Source organism: Poecilia latipinna, unplaced genomic scaffold (assembly GCF_001443285.1).
Source record: "Poecilia latipinna isolate Pla-1442-1.1 unplaced genomic scaffold, P_latipinna-1.0 Scaffold34, whole genome shotgun sequence".
Taxonomy (NCBI): domain Eukaryota; kingdom Metazoa; phylum Chordata; class Actinopteri; order Cyprinodontiformes; family Poeciliidae; genus Poecilia; species Poecilia latipinna.
In genome coordinates, this window is record NW_015112650.1 from 479,591 (window position 1) to 506,981 (window position 27,391).

The 27,391-nt window shown below is 42.0% G+C and overlaps 1 protein-coding gene across 1 annotated transcript; it reads right to left on the minus strand.

Annotated features, from left to right (window-relative positions):
* Positions 1 to 26,763, minus strand: ppm1h (protein phosphatase, Mg2+/Mn2+ dependent, 1H). Its single transcript, XM_015042538.1, has 10 exons — positions 26,269 to 26,763; positions 19,375 to 19,540; positions 16,916 to 17,275; positions 12,773 to 12,885; positions 12,573 to 12,657; positions 11,038 to 11,156; positions 5,321 to 5,384; positions 3,649 to 3,756; positions 1,422 to 1,573; positions 1 to 287 (listed from the first exon to the last, which is right to left on the minus strand). Exons 1-10 carry the CDS (start codon positions 26,499 to 26,501, stop codon positions 140 to 142), a joined length of 1,548 nt encoding a protein of 515 aa, XP_014898024.1. The 5' UTR covers positions 26,502 to 26,763; the 3' UTR covers positions 1 to 139.
* Positions 26,764 to 27,391: the final 628 nt, after the last annotated feature.

Consider the following 27,391-nt stretch of genomic DNA (forward strand, 5'->3'; position numbering starts at 1 on the left):
AAGAGAAATCCAAGTTCGGAGAAGAAGAAACGGTTCGGATCCTCCCGGAAATCTGCACGTCTTTACAACAACAACAACAAAAAAAAGACGAAAAAAAAAAAAAGAGGAAAACTTTTGGGTTGCAGTTCTTGTTCCTCTGCTAGTTCTGCTTGTTCCCGTACATGAGGGGGATGATGTAGACGGAGATGTCGTCTCCGGAGCCCAGTCTGTCGTTGGTTATCCTCCAGCCGCGGTCCTTCAGCTCCCCACGCGCCCTCATGACCAGGTCCTGAGCGGCCATTGTGTACCTGTCAAAGCAGACGCGATTAGTGAAGCGCTGCGTAGTCACGCCGTGAGGCAGGTGTGTCAAACTCAAGGCCCGAGGGCCAACATCCGGCCCGCCGTAGCGTCTGACGTGGCCCTCCAGACTTGGGCGGGACGCGCAGATGGAACCTTCCAGATAATGTGTGAGCTTAAATATGATCTTATCAATCAAATCATTGTGGTTTTTATCCGTTTACTGCCAAATTTCATCAATCCGACTGTTTGTTGCGATTCTGTGACAGCAGAAATTCACTCAAAATCGACAGATCCTCACACTGTTTCGCACCAATGGATGATTGCAAGTTTATCGTAGATTTTACACAAAAACGGTGTGTCTGATGACGTTTTGGTTAAAACAAGCTTGTTCTTTATTTGGTGGAGTTTCTCGCAATCCAGACATTTTACTCAAATAGGAGTAGCGTTATCTTGTAATTAAATTACTCAAGTAAAAATAAAAAGCACTTTTAAACTACTCCTGAAAGAGCTATTTTGCCAAAAAGTTACTGGAGTAAATGTAACCAAGTTAATGCCAAACTCTGCACACTCCCACCTGCAGGTGGCAGTATTTCTTACTTCTACTAGTCTGCTGTCTCGGCCTTATTCAATCGATACGGGGTGATTGCATTAGCGCAATCACCACCCCAAAACTAGCGACTTTGATTATAGAAAATATTGCAAAAAACAATCGGAAAATCTTACAGGAACAAAAAAAAAAATACTGTCTAATTGTACGAATGCGGACATCTATTTAATAATATTGTAACAGTTTGTTAACTGGTTTTTATCAATATTCTCTAGCAAAACCAGTCCGTTAAGAAAATTCATGATCTTGATGTGGCCAAAAATGAAAAAGAGTTTGACATCTAAGGTGATATCCTGTTAAAAATATAAAAATACAATTGTTTTACAAAATAAATAAATACAAAAATCACATTGAATACTAAAAAAATAAGTTAAAAGGGCAAAGCTAAGCTTAGAGGAGTAGTCTAAAAAGATGGCAGAGAAATGTTTTTTGAGTGAGCAGGAGTTCAGGCCTGACTGGCTGCAGCTGCGCTCGCGTCAGGTCGGGTCGGGCCGGGACAGGACGGGGCACGGAGGGGAGGGGTGGAAGAACGTGCCTGTGCTGGTCGTCTGGGTCGCAGTTTGCCAGGAAACCGGTGACCGCTTCAGCCACTTCCTGGTTAGAGAGGACGTCCCACAGGCCGTCGGTTCCCAGAATCAGAACGTCATCTGCTCCGTGCTCGAACTGCGATAAGGGGTAAACTCTGACCTGGAGGCAGACGAGGGGGGGAAAGGCAAGAGTGGAGATTGAGCAGTTTTATAACAAAACTCAATAGAAATACAGTAAACAAGCTCAAGATTATGTTATTTCCCGTAGTAATAACATAACCTGAGTGGATTTCCTTCCCATATTATGTCCGGTGGAGATATTGTCTTAAATTTGGCTCAAACCACCAAACAACAACGCATGCTTCTAATGCCTACTGATGCATGTTGAAGTCATGAAAAATGATTTACAGGTCAGATTGTCTTCAGAAACAGTTGCTGTGTTTAGTCCAAGGTTGCTTTTGAGGAAAAAAAAAAAAACTGGAAAAAATAAATAAATAGATAAAAATCACTGGATGTTTGTGCACCAGTCTACTAATACATTAAGTGAAAAATATTCTTGCGTTTTCAATTTTAAGAGTTAAATTTGTCAGTGAAAATTTCCAAAGCCCCCACAAAAAAAAATAAAAAAATAAATAAAAAAATTAAATAATTTCCTAAATTGTAGAAGGCTGCACAAAATCACTCCAAGATCTGCAAAAGGGCCCAGGAGCCACACTTTGGACATCCCTGGTAAAAGGTTTAAAGTGTCAATGTTTTTTAATTTTAAAATGATAAAAACTAAAAGACCTTTGGGGGATCCTACTGCATACAAGTATCATATTTAGCATGCTGCACAGCTTCCAAACACCTCTGAATTCAGTTTATGAATTCATGTATGGGAAATAATGGGAGCCTTATAAAAAAAAAAGAAAATGATTTTAACTCTGTAAACTTTCTGCCCACATGACCTTTGTCCCTCTGATACAGTGGGAGGGTCACAGCAGACAGATGACCTTGCAGCCGAGGCTGCTGGGAAAAGAGCCACTGTGAGGATAACTAAAGAAATCCGACGGCCCTCTGTCTGGGTTACACAGTAAACCTCATGACTTCAGTCAGGCTTCCCAGAACAAAACACAGATGACCCAATAATTCCTGGATTTCTCAATACGGCAGCAGAATGCTCTCTGGAAGAGTCAGATTGAATTTTATACTCAAATATAAAAAAAACATTAACAATTTAAGGTCAACCTGAACACTTTATGCTGACTGTTTTTAAGTGCCAATTAAAACGTTATTCTGATTCTTCAGAACGACCTCCCTCACTAAAGCGTCTCAACTTGTCGCAGATGAACGAGGCGTGACCTGCGCCTGAACCCGGCAGCAGTGCAGCGAGGACGGCGAGAGTTCACAACGTTGGTGACTAATGCGGTCATGTGCAGTCGTTGCTACGAGGGGAGAGGACTGTGGGGAGGGTTAGAGTCCGTCTCCCAGAATGCACTCTTCAATACAAAAGGGCCTTTTTAATTGGTACTTATGGAGCTACTTTGGAGCCACAGATTTTGTAAAAAAAAAAAAAATGTTGAAAGTGAAAAAAAATTTGAAATTTAAAAATATTTTAAAACAAAAAACAGTTAACCCTCCTGTTGTACTCGGCTCATTTTGACCCGAGGACAGGAGGGTTAAACAAAAGTTCCAAAAATACTTTTCAGATTCAAGTTTTGGTTCTTCTTCTTTTTTTTTTAACCAATTTTCTGGTCTCAGTGTAGCTCCGTAGTTACCTTGGGTATTATGTTTCATCAAATGAGTGCACATCCTGTCAGTACAGTATTGTTTTTCAAAAATCTGAAAAATTGAATCTGAGAATTTGATAACAGACACTCAGAGAACAGCTAAAGCACCAAAACATGAAGTCACAAGGATTCATGACAGACAGTATTAATGTTATTATGTAAGTTAATATTATCATAATGAAAAAAAATCTGTTTTCATTATGAGACTGGTTGGTTACAATTTTACCTTGACACAAGTTTTATTTTTAAAGGAATGGGGCTACAAAAAAAAAAGAAGAAAATTCTGATTTTAATTTGTCACACACAAAAGTAAAAAATAAAAAATTTAATCCAACATGTTCCTCCAGTAAGTTGATTTCTTCCACAGTCACAGCGGTAGTTACAAACTGATGAGGTGATTCATCGGCCTGACTCTACAGGTTGCTAACGCGCTCTAAATGATAAGAGACGTGGGAAATCGGCATACCTCTGGGCAGCAGGACAGGAAGGGCTTGATGTAAATGTTGGAGTCGTGAACTCTCAGGTTGTGATCCCCGAAGCCTCTCGTGACGCCGATGGTCGCCAACACTCGAGCCTGCAAAAGGATCAGAGATGTACGTTACTTGGCCACGTTCTGGGATTCGTTTCCTTAATCTCCTCATATTACGGCCTCTTTCTGAGGGAAAAAATTTAAAACTTAAAACACCTCAGAGCCATCTCTACTGTCAGAGAAAGGCTCACCCGTCCAGGAAACGTTTTACTCGTGAACTGATTATCAAAGCTTTGGATCTGGTTTTTGACGGTCAGGATAAATTACGCGGAAAAAAGAACAGACCACAAAGTTAGGAACTAAGTCGCCAGTGGTCGTTTATTATTTAGGAATATTAAATTTTAAACAAATTCTTCGAGAATACAAATGTAAACTTATCATATACTATATGGCTATTTTTTGTGGTCTTTCAAAGCAGCGGCTAAAGCAGCAGATTCACATTTGTCTCGTCTGGCTTTGACCTTTTCAACACATCTCAAACATGACGCTGCACTGTACTCACAACGTCACAGCCTGAAGGGAAAACCAACGGGGAATGAACAATGTTATGATCACATGACTATGTTTTTTTAATCTCTGTGCCAAAGTACCGATAAAATTGCTCAATACTTTTGTTATTTAAGGTTTTCTTTCTAGTAGCGCTGCAACAAAAATCTTCTTAGGGGTGACAAGTAAAAATCTTAGGCTCACACAAGTAAAATAAATAAATAAATAAATATACTTATAAGTGAAATAAACTGCCGGTGGAAGTAGTACTTTTCAGTCAATGCTAAGGGATTATTTTTCAATATATTTATGTATATTTTGTTTTAAATATTGGGTATTATATTGATGTATTGATTGATCAACATGACTCTCTATGCCTTTGAATGAACTTAACATGGCAAGTGAGGTAGGCAGCTTTTTTTTTTCAGTGGGGCTCTGGCCCCCTTTTACCCACCTTTTGGGGACACCACTGTCATATTCCAATAAACCTAAAATCCCTGGGTCATTTTGTTGATCAAAATTTCCTAAAAAAAAAAACCTGTCCTTACAAAACTTTTTATAGGAAGATTAGATTAAACGCAGGCTGACAACATTTACTAATTAAATCTCTTCAAAAATGAAGTAGTTGGAGTTTATTTAGGTGCTTCAGAACAAAGTGGTGGTTCTGCAAATCATCGACAAAGCAGGACTGAACACAAGATTTAAGATTTTGAAAAAAAAAAAAAACAACTATCTTTTCTTGAACTTCCGAATTATGGCATAAAATCCGAAAACAAATTGATTAAAGTTTTCGGCTGTGATTTGACAAAAAGTTCAAATGGCCTAGATGCATGTATAAACCCACATAGGCGAAACATAAGTCACATTTCTCAAATTTCATTGGTTTTTCTCTGCAGTACACATGAAAGTCCTCTCATTCTGGCTCTCTTCCAGTTACATTATTCCCAAGTAAATAAACACTGTCCTGTCAGGTGGCAACTGATGTTGGGAAAACAGGCCCACTAATGAGTCCTGCTGCCCCGTACAGTGGCAGGATGGGGGCTGACTGAGAGGTTTGATTACAGACGAGGCTTTCACGGCCGCGGAAGTAACTGTCAGCGAGTGGCTGCCGAGCAACGCTTACCTTCTTCCCCTCGCCGTAGATCAGAGGGAACTTCAGGTCATCGTCTTCTATGGTTTTATACGCCCTGAGCAGGAGAAAGACGACACGTTAATGGCTTTCTTATGGTTTACGGCAGGGGCGTGCTTATAGGCTGAGGACGCGTTGATTCCAGCTCTAGAATCACGACTGCCCGGGTGGACGCAGGATAAGAAACTAGCATAACCACCTTTTCTTTTTTACAATAAATGTTCATGCTAGCTAACACGCTATTGTTAGGTAACACAAGGAAGTTACTTCATCTACTTATACTAACAACTGGCTAAAACGTAGCATGTCAAAATGTACAACACTAACACAAGCTAAAACGCTAACATTAGCTAAAATAATAACATTAGCATGTCGGCTAACTGCTTAAGCTAAGGCCTGTCACCTGAGAGAACCCAACTAGGGGTTGAATTAGCTTTATGTTAGCTTTGACATTAAGCGCATTGTTATCCAAGTCACTTTGGATAAAAGCATCTGCTAAACAACATAACATAAAGATAATCGGCAATACAAGCCAGTAAAAATGTATTCTTTCCATTTCACATATTAAATACAACAGGAACATGTTGAAATGTGAGTGAGTAAGAATCATTTGTTTGGGAACCCTGTGGATTCTCAAAAAGCTAGAGTGGATCACTGTGGCTCAATTGCTTAGCAACCAGAGCAACCCACGTTTTTTTTCTTTTCTGAAAAATGAGCATAATGCGACCAAAAACTTGAAGAGGGATGTTGAGAAAACTGTAAAAGATATGAAAAATCTGAATCATGCAGTAGTAGCCAAAGAGCACGACTACATTAAAAACTTTGAATGCTGTTTCTAATTTAAAGTATGTGGAAGCAGCTCAGCTGTAAAAGAGCACAAAGCTCTGGCACAATTTATGAGATGTGCCATTTATTTCTAATGATCAAAGAAAGCTTAATATATCATTGAACGTAGCGGATATCAATACCAAAAGTCAGAGGCAGAATTTTCTGAACGAGCAGAACGTTTTAGAAATATAAAAATCGCTAAAAGTCCAAAAATTAGCAACCAGAAAAATCCGATGCCTCACAGCATTCACATAATAAAAGCAACATGTCGATCATAATCGAGTCGTCGTCGTACCAGTTTTTAACCGCCTCGGCAAAAATGCATTTACGCTTGAGCAAGACTCTGGGTCATTCCAGTTTTTTGGGTCAAAAGAAGCTGGAAAGTTTGGGCCTCGCTGTTATAAAGAAACTACACCGTGCCGTAGCCTCCCCCCTCCCCATACCGAATGCATTTCAGCTGCTCAGAAACACAAGACCGGGATGGTTTTCACATCACTGCTGGTTTCACTCAGAGAGGCCATATGTTTCCACCTCAGGCGAGCGCTAAAAACGCTGCACTCAGCAGTTCTTGGAGCGGCGCAGGCCATCAAGGCGAACGCAACAGACTGAGACTGCTCCGAGCAAAAAAGGAAAAAGTATACGTTACGTAAGGCTGACATTATCTACTTTAAAAGGACCGAATTTTTCCACTTAAACGTGTCAGTTTCATACAGACTCCCTCAACGAGGAGCTTCCCTGGAGAGCTTTTTGAGGACGGCGTCCTGTTTGAGACGTGGGTCCTGCGAGATGAACCCTGACAATCCCTTCACCGAGCGGAAAACCAGCAGCACAAGTTGCTGAGCAGCTGGGGAGTCAGTCCGACCACAACACCGAGCGTTTTCACACCCCACGGGCCACAGCAGCGCGTAACTAACCAAGAGGTGGGCTGAGTGGGGAGGAGGGCTGACCGTCTCCTCGGTGGGCGACTTCGGGCCGGAGGGAGAGAGGATTACATCTAGTTAAAATCTACTCCATTATAATTACCGTTCCATCTTACAGTGCCATGTCTGTTCGACGTTTCCGTTTAAGAAGCACAAACTCGACGCACATCTGCCAAGTTTGCGGCAGAATACGACACAAAGCGTTCAAAGGCGGCCTCTACCATCGGGAGATTAGATCAGTTTAGCTATTGACTGATTAATCTGTGGATTATTCTAGTGATTAATTGGATTTTTAAAAATTGGATTGGATTTTTCATCTAAACCTTTTTATGTAATATTAGAAATAAGTTTTTAAAAAGTGCAAATAATGAAATAATTAAATTACTTGTTTTTATATGAAAGAAACATTTTTGCCTAAAATACAGTGAAGTAGGGTTCGTTTAAACTTGATCATTTGTAACATTAACGTTCTAACATGAACATATATAAAACTAAATAAATAAATAAATCAGCTTTTCCTGCTTGATTTGATATCAATACAGTCCACAACTGATCTGGTTAATTTATGGATTAGAATATTAACCCATAATAATCCACCTTTTACCATTTAATTACTACTAGTAATGTTTTTCTTTCAGTGTTTTTTTGCGTTAACGAGTTAATCAATAACAAATTAGTTGATGATTATTTCAATAAGCGACTCAACACGATTAATCCGATTCATCATTTCGGCCCTGCTAGAGGTAGAAACTTTCTGCCTCCACAGCAAAATGGCTCCAGCTCTTCTTGACCCGTTTGCTGTGTTTTTTGGTCTTCATGATGCTCTCTAATGTTCTCCAAACGCACAACACCTGTATCATACCGAGTATCTGTCAAGTCTCCCATTTTGGCCGGGAACATTAAGTCCCACCATGCTCCTGTATCCTTATTTTCCCGTAAATATTTAGGAATCCACTTGTGAGTTTGACTGTGACCTCACAGATGAGACATTTATATGTCATTGGGGTAATTTTGACAGCCCATGAAGGTATCAAAATTCTTGGAGTAATTTGAGTCCAAATTGCTCTACACGTGACTTTTTGTTGACCTTTCCAGACTGATTAACATCAGCCATGCTGTTTCTCATCAGTTCCTGAATTTGTTTGATCAGGACATTTTGCATTTTGAGCAGTTTTAGCCTCCGTCATGTTGTCAGACCGGTTACATTTGAATGATTTCTGAATTTACAAATCTGGCAGTAATCAGGGTTGAGTGAAATTGAGTACAAAAATATTCTTTAATCACAGGAAATTCATGATTTAGCAAAGGCCATGTTTTCTTCTCCCCCAGAGTCAGGTTGGCTAGGAGTGCTTCTTTCTCCCTTTATGAATGAAAGGATCATTTAAAAGCTGAGGAAACTCAAAAATGGAAGAGATCTTTCATCAATCATTTGCGTTTCTGGTTATTTTTTTCCAGGGACCCCTTTTAAAGTCAAGTCAAGTTTATTCGTAAAGCGCGTTTCAGCAACCAGAAAGTTCAAAGCGCCTTACGTGATGAAATCATAAGACAGTCACCAATCACGAAACAAGCAACACGCAAGAATAATTGTCATCGGATTTGCTGAGTAACGTTATAGTTTTGAATAATCCACATCTAAACAAGTCTTGGCTTAAAGGAAGTCGGCGTTTCGGTAGTTCTGTAGTTTTCTGGAAGTTTGTTCCAGATTTGTGGCGCGTAAAAACCGAACAGAACCTCTTCATGTTCTGGTTCTTGTTCTGCAGTCTTGAACCAGAAGCTCACCTAACTCCACCTGAGCCGTCATTCTGCTGACATTTCTTTACTCCTCTTTCTTTTCTGTGGGTTGTTTCTGTGGCCTCCCCGGTCTCACTCGGACTCCAGACTAATCCCGTCAACGATCTCCGACTCTCCTCCTTCCTCTGAGTGCCTTGATCTCCAGCTTTACATTTGTCCGTCTTTGGAGATTGATTCAACCCACTCACTTCTTCGCGTTTTGGTTTCCTTCGCTCTCTCCTCCCCGTGTTTTCTTTCTACCCGACGCCTCGCCTCGGCCGACCGGTCAACGTCCATCATTCTGTGCAAACGAAACCGCCCGGTTCCTGTGTCAGCAACAACCGTTAAAAGTCTCCACCGCCAGATTTTTACCCCTCTGGCCCGACTGGCAGAGATGGAGGAGGCGTAGAGAGTGAGCGAGGACGTCTGCAGGTCAGTGAGGTTTCGCTAAAGTGGAGATCTGACCGTCCAGGCGTTAGAGGAGAGCAGCGCACATCCAGAGACAAAAAGCTTCACAGTCATTAGGAGGAACTGAGCCTGTGGGGGATAAACAGCGAAGCCTCTTACACATCAAAGCAATCAACCTCGCTAGCTTACGGGGGTTTTAAAGTCGAAGCCCAGACCGAATCTGGGCGAAGCTGCGGCAGAACTGGGTCGAGGGAAGAGCCTGATTAAAAATACATCACAAAACGTCTGTGCTGCGGAGACGACGAGCAGGCGGAGAGCTCTGGGCCCGGCAACGCTGACCTACATGAGGCGAAGCCAAGCCACGGAACGGGAGCGGCGAAGAGAAGGGGCCGGAAATAATCCCGCTCATCTCCCGTCATCTCCTCCGTTCTGCCGCGGAGTGTGTTCCTGCAGGGGGAACACACTCCGCGGTCTTTGTTTGTCTGCATTTTCACATCTGTGTCTCACTTTTTACAGAAAGCACTAAAAAAAATTTGTATCACTCCTCCAGAAAAGCGAGCAAAGATGAACGAAGTTTTGTCTTCCTGGTGTCCTCACCTTGAAAACACCGTATATTATGGAAGGATTTTTACTGCATCTAACTACACAATTCTAGTGCATATAAAAGGCCTTGTTAGCATGAATCACAAGTGGAAAAGGAGCCGGCCCACAGCATCACAAGTTCTCCGCTGTACTTAACAGGGTGGAAAAAGTTTGTATCCGCATATTCATCTTTTGTTTTGCACAATATCCGAAAAGTTTAATCATAGTTTCATCTGACAAAACGTGTTTTGCAATCGACCTATGAGCAGTCAGAGTTCCTACACTCACTCTGACCTTTCCAGAATCTGAATCACTCGGTTCAGTTTCTCAAAGTATCAAAGTTCACAGAGAATTTGCTGCCAAGGTCAAGATGGAAGAAAAAAGGGGACGAGCAAAAAGAAATGACCAAGGAAGAAAACAGGAATAAAGAAAAGCAATGTGGACGGAAAGTAAAAGATGGAAAGATGGAAGGAATGGAATAAAGAAGAACAGGAGGAAGGAAAAAGAGAAAAGAAAAAGCAGGGAAGGAAAGACAAAAGTAGAAAATGAAGCAAAGAAAGGAAGGATAGAAGGGGCAAAAGGAGGTGAAAAGGAGAGAAGAAAAGTACAAAGGGAAGATAGAAAAAAGGAATGAGGAAAAAGAATCACTGACGGAATGACAAAAAAGGAAAGACCTGGCAGAAAGGAAGGGCAGAATGGGAGGAAGTATTGCAGAAAAGAAGGAAGAAAATCTAGAAATAAAAAACTCTCCAACTTATCCAGATCCTGGAAATTATTCCAATTCTAGGTTTTTCTTGCCTGCGTTAAGCAGAGATTAGGCTCCTCACATCCATCTCTGTGGCTTTTTCCTCCCAAAAAAAAAAAAAAAAAAAACAGATGGCACGGCATAAAAATAGCATCTAATATCCATTATGGAAACCCCAGGATGCCTTCAGCGCCTCGTCCTCCTGACTGGACGGAGGCCAGACGAACGAGCGTCTGCATTGTGCTCCGTCCTTCTAATTTTATATACGAAGTAACGGATCCTTAAATGGTCGGAGAAAAATGAACCGACTTGAGAAAAATAAAAGCAGGAATTTAAACTAATTCGGATTTATCTCACATTTGAATAAATGTACTCAAATTCTGCACATCCTCATCGAAGTGTAAGCTAGCTCTTCTGAGGAACAATCATTATATGGGCGAGTCTTTAAGCAAACCCACCATCCCGACATGGTGAAGTCCCGGTACAGCATCCTCTTCCCCACCTCCTTCCTCTGCACCCGCCGTGGGAACTCCAGGTGTGTGAACTCGTTCCCCAGCAAGTGTGGCTGCATGTACGCCTTCAAAACGAGAGGAGAGAAAAGCTTTAGAGAGCGGAAGACGCACCGGGGACAGGAAAAACTTTTAGAGTCTCCTTGAAGATGATTCAGCGAATGAGGACGCATCGGAGGAGACCGCAAAACCTGATTTGTTTGAACTGTTTTGATTCAGTTGAGCTTTCAGAGACGGTAGCTTCATCTAAACCTTCAGCCTGTATGCCGTAGCCGATCGATGCCTTTGATTAGATCTCAGATTTTAGATATGATTTATCTAAACACATACTTTTCACAATCAAGATATCTTAATACATTACAATCTTCCTCTGTTGTCTACAAATATTTGTCCAACAGATTCGACTTCGGTCACGTAAATGATAAATGTACATTTAGATTCCCGCGTTACTTGTGGAGTACCACAGGGTTCAGTGCTTGGTCCATTTCCTTTTCCTGACCATTCTATGTTCTCCTACTACTGTCTAATTTTTCGATCTTTTTTTTTCTTCTTTTTGCTGTTATTTCAGGGTGCAGGTCAAAAAAGCAGGAACTGGACAATAGTTCAGGGGATTCTGGGTAAATACAACCAAAATAATCGCGAGAGCCTAGCACTGGCGGGAGGAATGGCTTCTGATCTTTTAGGAAAGACAAAAAAAGAAATCAAACATCCGCTAAAATCTGCCGCTTCTGTATTTTCGTCTACATTTTGAGAAGAAGGAAGTTGAGATCATGTCTTCTTCAGAGGTTTTTATGTCCTTTCTTGGAGCAGCGCCACCGCAGGCAAGGATGTGAACAGGTGAAGGGTTTGGTTTGGTTGACACAGTGAGGTGGGAACGCGAACCGCACCAGCTGAAAATGTAACAAACGTTGCAATTTTTCGTCTCCGGTCTAGCAGCTGTGAAAACACTCTCAGATTTTAACTTTTTGTTTTGAACTCTTCATAGAACAAACATCTGTTTACCTGCAACACCTTCCTGAAGGGGGGAGATTAGCTAACACTGTGCTGCCAACAACTCCTTCCACAGATGACACACTGTATCCCGTCTTTCAGTGTTTAACCCTCCTCTCTCCTAGGCAAAGCTATTGGCCGAACCTTTACTGCGACTAACTATATATACTCTTTCATTCTGCTGCTTTTAAAACCAGCTCGGAGCTTTTTCTGTTTAGCTGTGTCGCTCAGCTACATGAAGCCACTAATGGAGCTGACTGTTGGATTAGTGCGTCTGCGTGTGTGTGTTTTTGTGTGTGTGCGCGCTCTTTGTATTCCAATCTCCAGTTGGTTGTAGCAGACGGCCACAACACAACGCAAATGATTCTCTCTTGACCGCAACACGCTCGTCCAGGAGGAGTGAAAGCCGAACGTTGGTGACTCTGGTGGGTTTTCTTTGATAAAGAACTTGTGCTGTAATTGCTAGAAAGTAGCTTGGGTCGGTTCCTTCTTACCAGAAACTGCAGCCGCTGTCTCTCTGACTCCGGCGTGAACTCTGAGGACATGGGAATGACTTCCCCGGCTCGCACAATGATCGCTCTGAGGGAGAGAAGCAGACATAGTTCTGTTCAGCCGGACGGACGGAGACATGGCTGGGTGAAGTGCAAGCAAACATGAGCGCTCGTCGTGGTTTGTCGGAGGGCGTGAGTCGCACCTGCTGTCCCCTGCGTTGCCGACGTACAGCTTCCCCTGCAGACAGGCGACCATTAGAGCGGTGCAGCCTCCTGAGATGTTGAAGGACGCCTTCTCCTTCTCGATCTGCACGTCCTGACACACCATCACAGACACAATGTGAGCTCATCATTTGGACAAGTTTCCCTGTTTTATGCTAAACATTCATTTTTCAGACAAAGAGAGTGAAGAATTAAAGCTGAACAATCAACATTCTGTGTCAGCATTTCTACAGTTTCTGTCAAAACTCCATGATGGATGGACGGACGAAATCCAACCTCTCCTAGACTGTGTAGGAACCCAGCTGTTGTAAAATTAAAACTACCTCTATGCGTTTATCATGTAATTAATTTATTCATTCGTTCATTTATTCATCAGTCTCAGTCAAGCAGCAACAGAATAAAGGGAATCCAGAGACTGAGAGTTTACATAAAGTGCTGCTTATTCCAGCAGTTAATTAGTCTTTATCAATATGATGCTAATTAATCCCAAAATAATTTTAAAAACACACATACGATCAGTCTATTAATTAGAACTATAATTGCCCTGCCATTGGTCTAATCAAAACACTGGCACATATCTGAGCCACAGCTACCTCGTCAGCCCTCACTGACGCCTTAATCATTCCCAAACAGAAGCAGAGAGACGTCCCAGGAATATAATTGGGCCCCCGGGGCGTTTCTGTCCCGTCTCTCTGTCACTATCGGCAGTTTGAGAAGGACTGAAAATGCTTCGGAGAGCAGGTGACGGCACTGCCGTGTTTCTCCCACGACACAGTTAGAGCGAACCGCCCTCTGAACCTCTGGTAGATGAGGAGTGTGTCACGGCACATTAACGTTCCCCCGGATACGGAGGCCGTCTGTGTGTTTTGGTTCCACCGTACTGACAAAAACTCCACCGCCTGGGGGGTTAGAGGTCGGCAGGAGGTGGTGGTGGTTTGGTGAACGAGTGTGTCCTTCAGCCCGGGTGAATTATGGATCCACGGTGAGCCATACATATTTATCTTCGCTGTATCCCAGCACCAGCACCTCTTGCTGCAGGCGAGGCTTTCATAATGGAAACGGCTGCACAGACATCCACACCTTTATCCTCACAAGTTCAGCCAGGAACAATTTGACAGCAGAGACAAATAACCAAGAGGGACAGCTCTCACACACACACACACACACACACACACACACACACACACACACACACACACACACACACAGTATTTTGCAGCATCCTTTGCTAAAAATGATCAAGCGTTCACTAAAGACTCACTCTGTTGCATTTTAGGCAACAGAATGTTTATTTATTTTCTTGTGTAAAAAAAAAGAATCGAAGGTATTCATTTGCATGTTTTAATGTATTTCTAATAAGAAAAATTTTAAGTGGTTGAATGAAAAATCTACAGAATGTAGCAAATCTTTAAAACTGATTAATCGATTAGCCGTCTGATGGTAACAAAGTCAGGCTTTACAAATATTCAGCCTGCTTCAAGTGTCAAGTTGTTCCTGTGAAAAATAAACTGGGTATGGGGATTTATCATCTGCATTTATTATGCTGTTCCCAATCGCAATATACAAAAATAGTCTGCAAACTGCAATATTACAGATCACAAGTCATGTGGCAAACATGCAACAGAAGCACATCACTCTGAACCCGGCATCCCCACTGCTAAACACGGTGGTGGCAACATCATACTGTGGAGATGCTTTTTCTTCTGTCTCCCTGTGACATTGTAAACAACTGGATCCATGTGGGAGGTAGGAAGCGTTGCACTTCCCCAGATCCTGATGTGAGAGGCCCCCTAGTGGCCAAAGAAGCTCACTGCGCTTTAAGAAGGCAGGAGTCCAACAGAGACGCTCCGGATCATGAAGTACTCCCAGAAAACTCCACTTTTATCCATCTACTGGCTCATAACCTGCCTGCATCATGGTTTATTAATACAGGGACGAACTGAGATTTTGAAACATTGAGAAAAAGAACATCCCAGCTCTCAGAGAAAAAAAAAGACCCTGAACTTGAGGAACATACAAAAAGCATTTAGGATTATGAACTGATTTCCACCAATTAGTTAGCAGTGACTGATGTTGGCAAATTTTCTCTGTTGATTTGCTTTCACAACTTAAACACTGAACATTTTGATTCTTTTTCTCCTGCTCATTAAATGCAAAAAGTTTTCCAACTCGGTATCAGGAGGCAAAACCCTGATCCGGGCATTTCTATGTTAAATGGAACATTTTCATAGTAATCCAATCATGAGCTGATCTGATATTTCATAGTTTGTTGATTCTACATTAAGGTGGGATTTTGTACCCTCAAAGGAACGTTTAAGCCATTTTCTTTCTGTCTGAAGCTTTGATAGAAACCCAAAAGCTGCGAGCCCCAAAAGCAGGAAATGGAAAGAAATGTCACGTAAAGGCGAGAAACAGCTGTCAGTAAATGATGGAAAACCCAGGCGGCGGACAGAGTGGCAGGTAATTAACTGAATTAATCATTTTTTCACTAATTAGTCAAAGTTGAGACATAACACAGGCAAGACAGACGGCCCCGAGGAAAGTCTGGTGGAAAACTGGAAAATGCCAGATTATTAAAGGCTGCTAAAATAACACAGACATCAGATCCGACCTGAGGGTCTGAACATAGCCAGACCGCTGAATTAACATGTTTGCTTTTCGGTCAGCTTTCCAAGTTTACCCAATTTTTCAGTGGTTTTATTTGTGGAAAAAAAATAAATAAATGAATTAGGGCTCTTTATCATTCTCCCTCCACTTTGCAATTATGAAATATTATTTTTTGGTCCATCACATAAACTCCAAATAAAACGCTGATTGGTAAAAAGGCCAGAAATCATCTTCATTCTGCTTTTTAGGTTTACTTTTCTCAGCGCTTATCAAATCAAATTACATAGATTAAAGTATGAGTTAGAGGTGAATCTTGCACAGAAACTTGAGAGCTGTGGAGAAAACCCCAAAACTGTGCCGATACATTCCCTTGCACTTATTGCCTCTTTAAAATATGTTTAAAATACTGAAGTTAAAATGCTTTGTTTCCAGCCAAAATAACTTAAATTTAGCCTGAAGCTGCCTGGAATTCTGAAACTAAAATGTAAAACCTAATAACAGCGAGGGGAGAATTGATGTCTCCCGACATGGAGAACACAGGAAGCAAAACGACAGAAACTGAAAGAAAGACAGCATGCTAAATGCCTATTTATTTGACTGTACTTCTTTAAATTATGACATTACTGCACTATAGATTAATATATTTTGAGCAAATTATATCAAAATCATCCTCGCAAACACAAACAAACCAATCAACCCAGTTTTTTAGTTCTCATTTTCAACAAGCACGAAGAATTAATTCGTCATCTTCGTCAATCTTGTTCTGAACTACCGGTTCGGTAAAACGTTACTGTGCACTGCCATCTAGTGGCCAAAACAAAGAAGCACATCTTTCTGCTCCTGGAGGCCAGAAGAACTCGATCTACTGCTGTAGGGGTTTATAAGTGCAGCTGGAATATCGAAATGTAGTATTTGCCCTTCGAGTCGGCGCACCTTAAAACATATTTATTGATACTTTTAAATCCATAGGCAACAAAATATCACCTGAAAGTTACACTGTATCGGAAATCCATCCGAAAGCCAGGTGTCGGACTTCAACGTGCAACACTAGAAATATGTAATTACTTAACCCTTGTGTTTACAAATTGGGTCCAACTGACCCCACACCTGTATCACTTGTATCATTTGCCTCAGTCCTCGCACGCACAAGAGTTAAGCAGAAAAATCAGACAAACAGCTAAACTTCCAATATGTTGTTTAAGTGGTCGCAGCTGCAGATGTGCACATGAAAGATGTTTGAAATGGTTTTGCGAAATTAGCTGGCAAAAAATATTGACATGGTATTTTTCAGAGGCATTTCCCATACGGGAAAAACAATTCTGCTTTATCAAGATCTGACCTGCAGATCATCAGTTATATTGGCTCAAACTAACTTGTCAATTCCAATCATAGTGATTGGGACATCACTCATTCCTTTAAAGTAATCAGTAAATTAAATACCTGACTTCCTACTCACGACGAGGAAAACTCCACTAGCAGGACCACAACATGCATTTGTCATCAACCTGTAAACTCACCATGTCTTTGAAGGCGTTCTCTATGGCTCCGATAACCAGGCTTTCTTGCGAAACTTTCTTCTCGGTGAAGAAGCGCGTTGGTGGCGGGGCGCTGGGCGAACCCGGGGCGCCCGCGGCTCCTCGTAGCGACGCAGCCCTGGACAGGGCGCGGTTGGACGTTGCGGACAGGAGGTGATTGACGGGCTCCTCGTCCAGGCAAGTGGGCGGCTGCAGGTTGGGTGTGCACAGAATCTCCATCACCTCTTGAAGGTGCAGCGCAATGTGGTGATGGAGAAGACGAGACGCCATGACGGCAGCCCCAGAACCAGCGTGGCCGTCGAACAGCGCCCAGTAGTGAAAGGTAAGATCCTCTGAGCCATCCTGGAGGCAAGGAAGAACAATGATCGTCACATCAGTGATAATTTAGCATTTAAATCTTGTAATCGTCAATCTTTCATTCCACAGACCTACTGGAGAGATCTGGAGGTTTTGGGCAGGATTTTGGCTGATTTTTTTTTTAAATAACATGCTTGGTAAGGTGTTGTTGTTAGCTCTCTTTAAATAACTTGTTTCTGTTTCTTTAAGATATTTTGTGTCACACATCAGCTGCCGTCAAGTTCAAGTGCAATCGACCTCATCAGAGGATACAGAACTTTACAAATTTTACCTCATAAAGTCCCAACAAGGAAAAGTACTTCTCATAGAAACAGCTGGCTCAGTTAATGCAGTTTGTTTCTTTTTTATTATTATTTGAAAAGAAATTGGCCAAACTTTCAGAACTCCAGACTTATTAAAGAAAAACAAATTAAATTGAAAGACCTTCAGAAATGGTCCTGAATCGGTTGGTCAGTTTTTCAACTACTCTGCCTCCCACATAAGGTTTGAACAGAGTCTCCTGTGCGATGCGGCTCACTCATGTTACCCTTTGAGTCGGCCGTCTTCACAGAACACAGTAAATCTAAGATCTTCTGACACAAACTCTTCTGTTTCCGCATCAGTTCTGGTACAGACCAGCCTCTGAAATGAAGTCGCCTGGCGCTACACAGCCCTCAAAGACAGAACATGACTTTGCACCGCAGAGTGCTCTAGCCGTAGTTTGAGTTTTATGCTCTGTGTTTATCCACAGAGCAAAAAGCAGGGTTTTCTAAATATAGCACAGGCAGATTCTACAGCATGATTCCAGGAGGCAAAGAGAGGCTCTACAGTTCTCATATCGGTCCGCAGGCACTGCAGGAGTGAGTCATGAGAGGCTCTTACATGCATTTGCTGTTGGCTTCTGGCGATCTCGTGTGAAGTAAGGACAGACTGAGAGAAAATGTAACGCAGGGCTACTTTTCTGTTGCTACAAAACCAGACAAACTGAAGAACAGAGACTGCGTCAACTCAAGTCAATGAATATCTGTCAAAGCTGCTCCACAAAAACAAACAGCAAGGACTGTCTAGTGCAGGATGATACACATCTTTTTGGAGTTCTGTCCACAATGCACCTCTGACTGCAACGAGATCAGACTTCAGGGCTGATTCGCATGCAAGAGCTGCTGACCGCTGATGGGATGTGGAAAGGACGTGTTGGTCTACGCTCCAATGAACTGCGTGTTGGACTGATTGAGGGGACAGTCGGGCCTGCGGACCGGTTTCACTCCCACTGATATATGGATGTCATGCCAGCCACTTCTTTTATGTACTTCCTGTAGCTTTCAACCCTCTTACACTCACATTGCAATAGCCAGAATTGACTTGCTATGCGTCCAATCTGAGTCAAATTGCTACTGATTTTTGGGACATGTTACGAGATTCTGTGGCGTGTGCGTCACGACTCGGAGATATTTACACCACTGCTTTGAAAGGAATGTGACTGCTATCCAGTTACTGCAGTAACGACTGAAAAATAACATGTTTTAGGGTTTTTTCACACCCAGTAATCTGGTAACCTTTGTTTGACTGCGGACCAAAATTGCAACATTTGTTACATTTTCAGCTGGTGCGGTTCACTTCCACACTGCACTGAGGCAAATGATCCAAACCCTTTGTAAAACAAACTCTGCACCAAGAACCACTGAAGGAAACGACATTAAAACCTCAGAAGAAGACATGAGCACAACTTCCTTGTTTGAAAAATGTGAACAAAAATGGAGTAGCATAAAATTTTACCAGTTTTTTCTGGAGCAAAAGACCATGGTCTTTTTCACCCACAAGCGCAAATGTTTTGGTTGCATTTACCCAGAATTCCCTACGCTACAATCCACTTCCTGCTTTTGGAGCAGCCTCCTGTCCGCTTGGCATTCACATATGCATTCAAATCATGCCAGTTTACTTCGAACCAAGCCGAACCGAGACCGAGGTTTTTAGTTGGACCAGTTCGCTTTTTTGGTCCGCGTCAGAGCGGATCACTTGAGATCACTTTCACAGACTACAGAACTCTGAACTTTTATCTTGAGACTTTGTGTGACATATTAGAGATCTCTGTTCGTCTCACTCACGCTGCCGTCCCGGAGGCCGAGGCCCTCTCCGTTGGGCAGGGAAGACCTCCGACGGGCTGCGGGGTTTCGGTTTGGCCCTGAGCTCCCCAGAGGCCTCCGTTTGAGCATGAGCACCTCGCAGCAGGCCTGGTCCTCGTTTAAGGTGCTCTTCCCAGCATTGATCACCCTACATGGAGACAGAAGAAGGAAGGGAAGACAGTGCTTTAGGACACCATGATGGTCAAACACACATGAACAATAAAAACTCAGCAGAAGCAAGGATGTAAGAATATATGTGATGGAACTCCTTTAAATAAAACATTTACTCTTTTAGAATTGTTTAGCACTAGCCAGAACAAAACCTATCAATAAATACATTCATAAAATGTAATTATATTTTATATGGTACATTTGGAAAACATATAGTCAGACTTTTTGAATTTCCATGATATCCAACAGCCATATCTGCAGGTAGCGAAGCATTGTTATACATTAAATTGCTCCATTGTACCAATCAAACAATTCACACAATTGTGCTTTTTCCCCCAAGATCAACACTGACAGAAAAAGGGTTATGCAAACTTTTAATGACCAAATTTGGCTTCAATTATTATTTCCTTATTTTAATTTTTATTTAGATAGAAATGCTATTTTCTGTCTAAGGAGGCCCCTTGTCATGTCCTGCAATCCACAAAACTCACCCAAACATAATCTGAGCCTTTATTATTGTTCTTCACACAAGAAGCGACACAATCTTAGAAAAAGAAGAGAAATTTCACTTACAAAACATTCCCACTCATGCAGGACAAAGGAAACAGAAACCTCAAACACTGCAGACTGTGAACAGCTGGCAGATGCTGCAGCTGACTACAGCTGGGATCTGCTGCTGCAGCCATGGAAAAGCACTGGGTCACAGTAACTCTGCATTCCTGCTGGATCTGTAAATATGCTGTAGCGGCTTTTCAAACTGGTTCACCAGGAGCTGAAAGAACAAAACTTTACGAATCAGTATCTGATTTCATTTTCTTAAATTTAGCTCGACTCCAGATAATCAGTCTTTATCTTTAGGACTATATTAAATTATTGTGATATGAAATAGCAACCATGCACTGCAAAAACACAAACTCTTAACAAGTATTTTCTGTCTAGTTTCTGGTGCAAATACCTTAGTGCACATGGAATGAGACAAAACTAACTTGCAAGTAACTTTTCAGCAAGATACGGGGCATTAATATTGACTAAAAAGTACTATTTCCATTGGCAGATTACCTCACTTATAATAAGACATTTTTCCGATGTTATAAGTGAAATCTGCCTGTGGACACCAACAATTTTGTAAGATTTTCAGGTGTTTTTTTTTTTTTTTGCAGTGTATGGATATGTGATAGTCAAATGTTATCGTGGCAACAGAAATGTTAAGCATTGTTTGCACAAATCGAATTTAAGCATTCATTAGCGGCCGTAAGGATAAGATCCAATGAGTGGACATTCTCTGTCTGCAGCTGAGAAAACACTCCGGGTCATCAACCTAACGGAAAAATTGCTGCGCTGCCCTTTCTGTCAGTAAAACTGATTTTAATTGGTGTCAGAGTCATGGCAGCTTAGAAATGATTCACTTCCCTTTGTTGTAACAACTAACACGGTAAACTAACACCTGAAAAAACAACTTATGATGCACATTGTGTTTTGTCTAATAGTAACCCATGTTTCTTTAGGATAATCTCTCAGCTTTTCGCCTCAGTGCAGAATGAAGATCAGGACGAACTCCTGACAGCCTTTTATAACAAATTATAAATTCAGAACTATTCCTTGAGAGCATGCAGTTATAATACAATAGGAAACACGAAGCCGTGTCGTAGCCAGGAAAAGCAGCAGAACCCCGTGGCTCTGCGCCACGTTTTGCGGGTTGCGTAAGAGCGAACCTCCGCAGGGAGCGAAGCTCAGCTGACCCCGCGAGGTCACGAGATCAGCGCCGGCCTTTCTTCTCCGTGAGAAGACGAACCGGTCGCATTGGGTTATCCCGCTTCCTCAACTCGACCCCGATTACGTCCTCAACAATCATGCAGTTGATGCTGCAGGGGAAGTTTTTGTCCTCCAGATTTGTTTTATTTTGTTCCTCCAATCAATTTATACCAAGTACGAACATCAACAAGAGAACTACTTCTGTTTTTACATCAGCATTAATAGAGTTTAAACTTTTTCACATTTTGCAAGATCAACATTCAAATATTACTAGGAATGCATGATGTATCGGCGCTAAGGAAAGAGACGGGAGATACGAGCCGAGATGGAAATTTAACTTAAAACGACGTTTAAATATTACTTTTAAAAGTATGTGCATCTCTGTTGCCATGGTTAAGCTGTAAAATAGTTAGCCAGAAGATCTTAACACAGTTTAAAAAGGGAATTAAAACGTTGAATGATTGAAAGCCTTAAAGAAATCACGTCTTTGGTTGTAACCTGACAAAGTAGCAAAACTTAGAAGGGGTGCAAATACTGCCAAGAATACAACAAGGAACGAGTTGAGCAGCTGAACGTGGGGTAAATACTTTGACATGCAGTGACTTATTTAACGCTGTTTGTCAAATATTAAAACGCCATGTTTCAGCCATGTTCGGACTTGCTGCTCATTCTGCCTTCATCCACACAGGTTGATTTTCCTTTAAATTTTCCACTGCTGCTTTGGAAGGCGTTCAGCCCGTAGGAACTACATGGGAGCTTTGTTTGACATCTTGCAGACTGTGAACTTCAAAAACATTGGAGGCGGATCAATTGGTGGCGGATGTTATGAATTACAGGCTGCCCTGGATCACTTTTTTGCTACTTGCTGCACAAACAAAAGCTGGGGTGAACAGCCTGCAGGCTACGAATGCTGACAATTATAGGCTTTTGGGGTTAGTTATGAAAAAAAAGAAATCATCATCCTTGTTGTCAAATTGCTTATAACAGATTTTCAACAGTCATCATTTAATCTTTAATTTAGCCCTGCTGAAAACATAAACCTAAAATGTTACGTTTTTCAGTTTTAGGTTCCAGGTTGAAATGAAATCGGTCAATCGCTCCTTCCTCCTTCCCGCGCCGATGCAGGTGGTGAGCATGTGAAGAGTCTTGTGACTGATGCTGTTCATGTGCCTCCTCTTAGCCCCCTTCTACTATGTTGCTTCTTTTGATGAGAACACAAAATATGTACGAGTAAAAAAATGAAAATAAAAAAAGAAATGCACAAAAGCAGAAGGCAAAGAGCCAAGACAGATAGAAACTGCAGTCAGAGCTGAAGGATAAACTCTCTGCGGTGAGCTGGAAACGCTGGTGCAACCAAACGAGAAGGTGGAAAGTTGGCCCTCGTGTTTATATTGCAGAGAAACCTATTGATTGGTTATTGATCTTACAGCTGCTGAGGTTGTGCATTAACCGTTGTGGATCGGTAGGTAAAAAAATAAAACAAATATAGGAGCAGCAGGAGGACAAAGCTCTGTGACAACTGATCTTTGCTCCATCGATACGACGGCTCTGCTCGAGATGAGGTTTGGACTGTACAGCTGTCTGGGCTAAGGTTAAAGAAGCAGAACGAAAAACAGCTCAACCAGAGTGTTCAAGGAGGAACACGAAGGCTGCATGTAACCCGTGGTGAGCCCTGGTGGTGGCGCTGTGGAGAGGTTTTAATTTTTCAGGTAGCACAGGAAGGCTGGACAGCTGGTGGGAAAATGGATGGAGTGAAATTTGAGGGAGTTAAAATAATGAAAATCAGTCATTAGCAGACTTCTGTATGATAAATTAAATCTTGAATGACTACAAGATGACTTTATAAATACTAAAAGATTGAAGGAACAAACAGCACATGTTTGGACTCCCTAATCTACAGCGATGCTGGATTACAGGCACAGATGCATCGATCCGATATTAATATTGGTACCGGTCCCGATACTGGAAAAAAAAAAAAAAATCCAGATCGAGCATTGGTGGTAATGAACCCAACTCCCCGTTCCGCTCTGCAAACAAACAAACAAACAAACAAAAAAAACAGCAGTAGAGGTTGATTTTTCTCAGTGGAAAAACAACTGCGGGGGTAGAGGAGATGCAGAAGAAGCAAACACTCTGCAAAAGTTGAGAGCGGGGCTTGTATGCACACTTGAGACAAGAGTGAGCAATAACCACTGGTCCATCTGAATGATCCTGCTCACTGGTCCAGATCCTCAAACAGGCATCAGAATCATCCTGATAACAGCAGAGCTGCTCTTCCTGCGTCTCCAGGGACTGACGCAGGAATAACCTCACAGCCTGGCTTCACTAAAGAAGAAGAAAAACCAACTCTGATTTTAATTCTCGCAGATAAAGACTGATTTGATCTAAATATTTTAATTCAGAACAAAAGTTGTTAAAATTTGTACTTGTAAATGCAGAATTAAATGAAAAATTATGTACGTTTTCAGATTCAGGGAGGTAGAGATTTGGACATTTTTTTGTGTTTCGTGACCCTGGTAAGGTACAAACCCACCTAAGCTGGAACTTGTTTGGCTCATATGCTTCCATCTCCCCTTTGGCTCGTTAACTCTTTTTCGGGAAAGACGAGAACGACCTCAAGCGAGAGAAATTGAGGACTTTATTTTAAATTTTGCCTTTTCCATCAACCTTAAAGCGTTGTGTAAAAAAATGTCGATGGAAACACAGTTAGCAACAGTGATCCTAAACGCCTCCCGGTGAAGCAGCGTTTTTAATCAAAGCCCTTTACAACTTACATTTTAATGAACCAGATTATTTATCCAAGTGACTTCCTTACTTTTTTTTAAAATTTAATTTCTTAATTTTTGTTCAAACTTTTTAGAGTGATGCAATCTTTCTGTTTTGTTCACATCGCCTTACAAGCAACGTTGTCAACTCACGTTGAAGACCAAGTTGGTCACAATGCTTTGGCTCTGCTATATATATCAAATATGACTTAAAAGTAATTTTACATCCTGATTTCACACCTTGAAATTTGGTGTGCGTCTCTTTAAAAACTCCTGCTTTTTCTGAAACTCCGCCTTCAGGAAGTCATCACAACATGGCTCCTCTATTAGCTGCTTAGCAACGTTTTCACCAGGGTTGCACTGAGGAGTAGCGCGTATAATGAGCTCAACGTGGCTGAATTAAAACAAATCTGACGGCATTTAGCAGCACCAAGGATGGTCACTTTTAGCTTGTGACTAGACTTGATTTTTATGAAACAAGAGTCGAGGTGTTTGTTGAAAATAACAAAACTCGCCATTTTGAGTAATTGTTGGCTTCTCATTTATTTGTACATTCCTAATTGATAATTTAGCTTATTCTACAGCAGAAGGTTGTTTCCTGATAGGCCGTTTTTTCAGTCTTCCAAAGACTTGATGAGGACCACGTTGGTCGTGTGTTTCTACGTCTTCTTTTACATATTAATTTGTCAGTTTTGTCACAAGTAGACATAGATAAAGCCTCCTTTTAAAGCTGTGCAAGCAAGAATATCAAATGATCTCTGGATCCGTCTGAACTGAGAGGATTAGGAATTTGGGCTTTTTAGTTTGGAAAAGAACAAGCTACAACATGCGACCCTGTGACTTTGGAAACCGTTTCTACGTCCAATGCTCAACGCTTAAACAGGAAAGTATCCAAAAGATTCACTGGAGACGTCAAGTTGGACCCTTAAGGTTATTTTGCACTTCTTCTTTTTTTGACATTGTTCCGCTGCTGTCTTTCTAATGACATTCATCTCACACCTGGATGGCTCAACTTAAAAAGATTAGCTAGAGAAAGACTGGGGGGATTTCTGCAGACGCTGCTTTTTACCAAAAATAAACAACTACGAAACAAAGAGAGGGAAGGAAACGCACTCGCTGCGATCATAGCAGCCTTTGAAGAAAATGTCAGTGTGGGAAAATAAAGGGTCAAATGTCAGACTGAGCTGGCATCTCTCTGTAACGAGGTAGGAGCTCGGGCCCAACGCGGGATGTCGGAATATATATGGAAAGAGAAAGGTGCCGATGAAATGCTCCGAATGGACGATCACTCGTCTTCATCAGCCACTAAAGTTACAATCACACCTCTGAAGCCTCTGACAATCAAACCCCAAAATGATTTACATTTATGAGGTGAACTTAAAAAAAGAACTAAAACTCTGCCAGCTGATGAAAAACAGCCAAAGTGAAACTCATCAGACGTTTGCTACAGATAACGCAGAAATCCAGAATTCACATAAAATGAGGTCTCAAAAATGATGGATGGATGGATGTAAATAAACAGCTAGATACAAAAACCTTAATAAAATGCCAGATGTTTCCCCCTGATGATTATATTTCTATCACGTTTTCCAGTTTCTCTTTAAAAAAGTACAAGCTCTATCAGTGAAGCACAAGCTGCATATTTTAGACAATGTTAAAAAAAGAAAAAAAAATACTAGATCCTCTAGATTTGGAAACATTTCTGCTTCCTTTTGTGCCTCCCACAGGCAAAGTAAACACATCAGGCATTATTACCCCGCAGGCAGAAAGATGGAATATATCGAATATCAGTAACAGAAAAAGATGAACAACGAAGTCTGGATTCATTTTTTTTGTTTGTTTGTTTAAAGAACCAAGCGGATGATGTGAAATAAGTAGGTTATTAGGTCAAGTGCTGATGATCATAAAATTATTTTTTTTTCAACTGAGCATGGAGAGAGAGAAAAGATAACCCGCATCTTTCGTTGCAATGTCCTTGCACTTTATATTCAACACAATCATTTCTAATGTTACATCTCGATCCCAATGGATTATGAAAGAGCCGCCGCTCTTTATATGCACATCTAAGGGCGCACACACACATACAGCAGGCCGATGATAAAAGCGTGCTGGTGTTTGTGTTTATACCCGCCCGAGTGATCTCACTTTCCAAAGGATGCAAGAAAAGATGGACGCGCAGGTTACTCACTCCGCGTAGCCGGTGGCCCACGGCAGCCGCTTGGTCTCCTTCAGGATCAGGATCGGTCGCGCTATGTGATCCGCCGAGCACTCGACCTCGTCGGCAGACATACCCAGGAACTCCGGTCTGCTGTACGGAAATTTGAGCGGCAGATCCGGGCCGCCGGGATGGTCTCCGTTAGATCCTCCGGCCATCACGCCTCCCATTAGGCTGGCCACGGCCGACTTCACTCGCGTGAGCATGGCTGCTGCGGGCGGCGGAGCGATGCGGGTGGGCGACGATGCCCGCACGGGGACGCGGTTTCTCTGCGTCAGGCGGCAGCAGACACAGAGCTGCTGCTGCTGCTGCTGCTGCTGCGGTGGAGGAGGCGGTGTTGGTGGTGCTGGTAGAGACTCATTCAGTCGGTGTGGGTGAACGCGGAAATAGGAGCCAAACACACACAGGCAGACTGGGCTTCACGCTGGTCGTCATGTGACAAACCGGTCGCTGCTTGTGTGTGTGTGTGTGCGTGTGCGCGCGCGCCTCAGTGAGCCGCTTACTGCTGGAGGTCAAAGGTGCTTAAATCACCTCGAGGCTGTGTAACTAGTGCAGAAATCTGATAAATACTGCAGGCGTGCTGTTTCCCACATTGACTTCACTGAACACAACAAGCCTGTTGGAGGTCATAGTTCTCTGTTTTAAACTTCTGCACTCCCCAGGGACTTTTTTATGACTTCCTTTGAGGCTTATTTGCGCAACCGCGAATGAGCTATAGAGTTTATTAAGGACATTTATTGCCATGCAATAACATCCACACATTTTGAATACTGTATTCAGAGTTTTCACCTCACACGAGTCAATGCTTTGGTTATGTCTCGACTAATTTTACACGTCAGCATCAACTATCAAGCTTTTTAAGGATCTTAAACCAGGACTGCCATGTGTTTGGCTTCATCAGTTTTCTCATAATTTCTGACCAGTTTCCTTGTCTCCGCTGGCAAAAATGTCACGACTCCGCTGCCACCTCCATGTTTCAAGACTGGGAATACAGCATTGGATGAACATATCTGTCCAGAATACATTAGATTTTTATCAGACAGCTGGTATTTTTAAAAAAAAAAGAATTAAAAAATCACTCTGAAATCACGTCTTG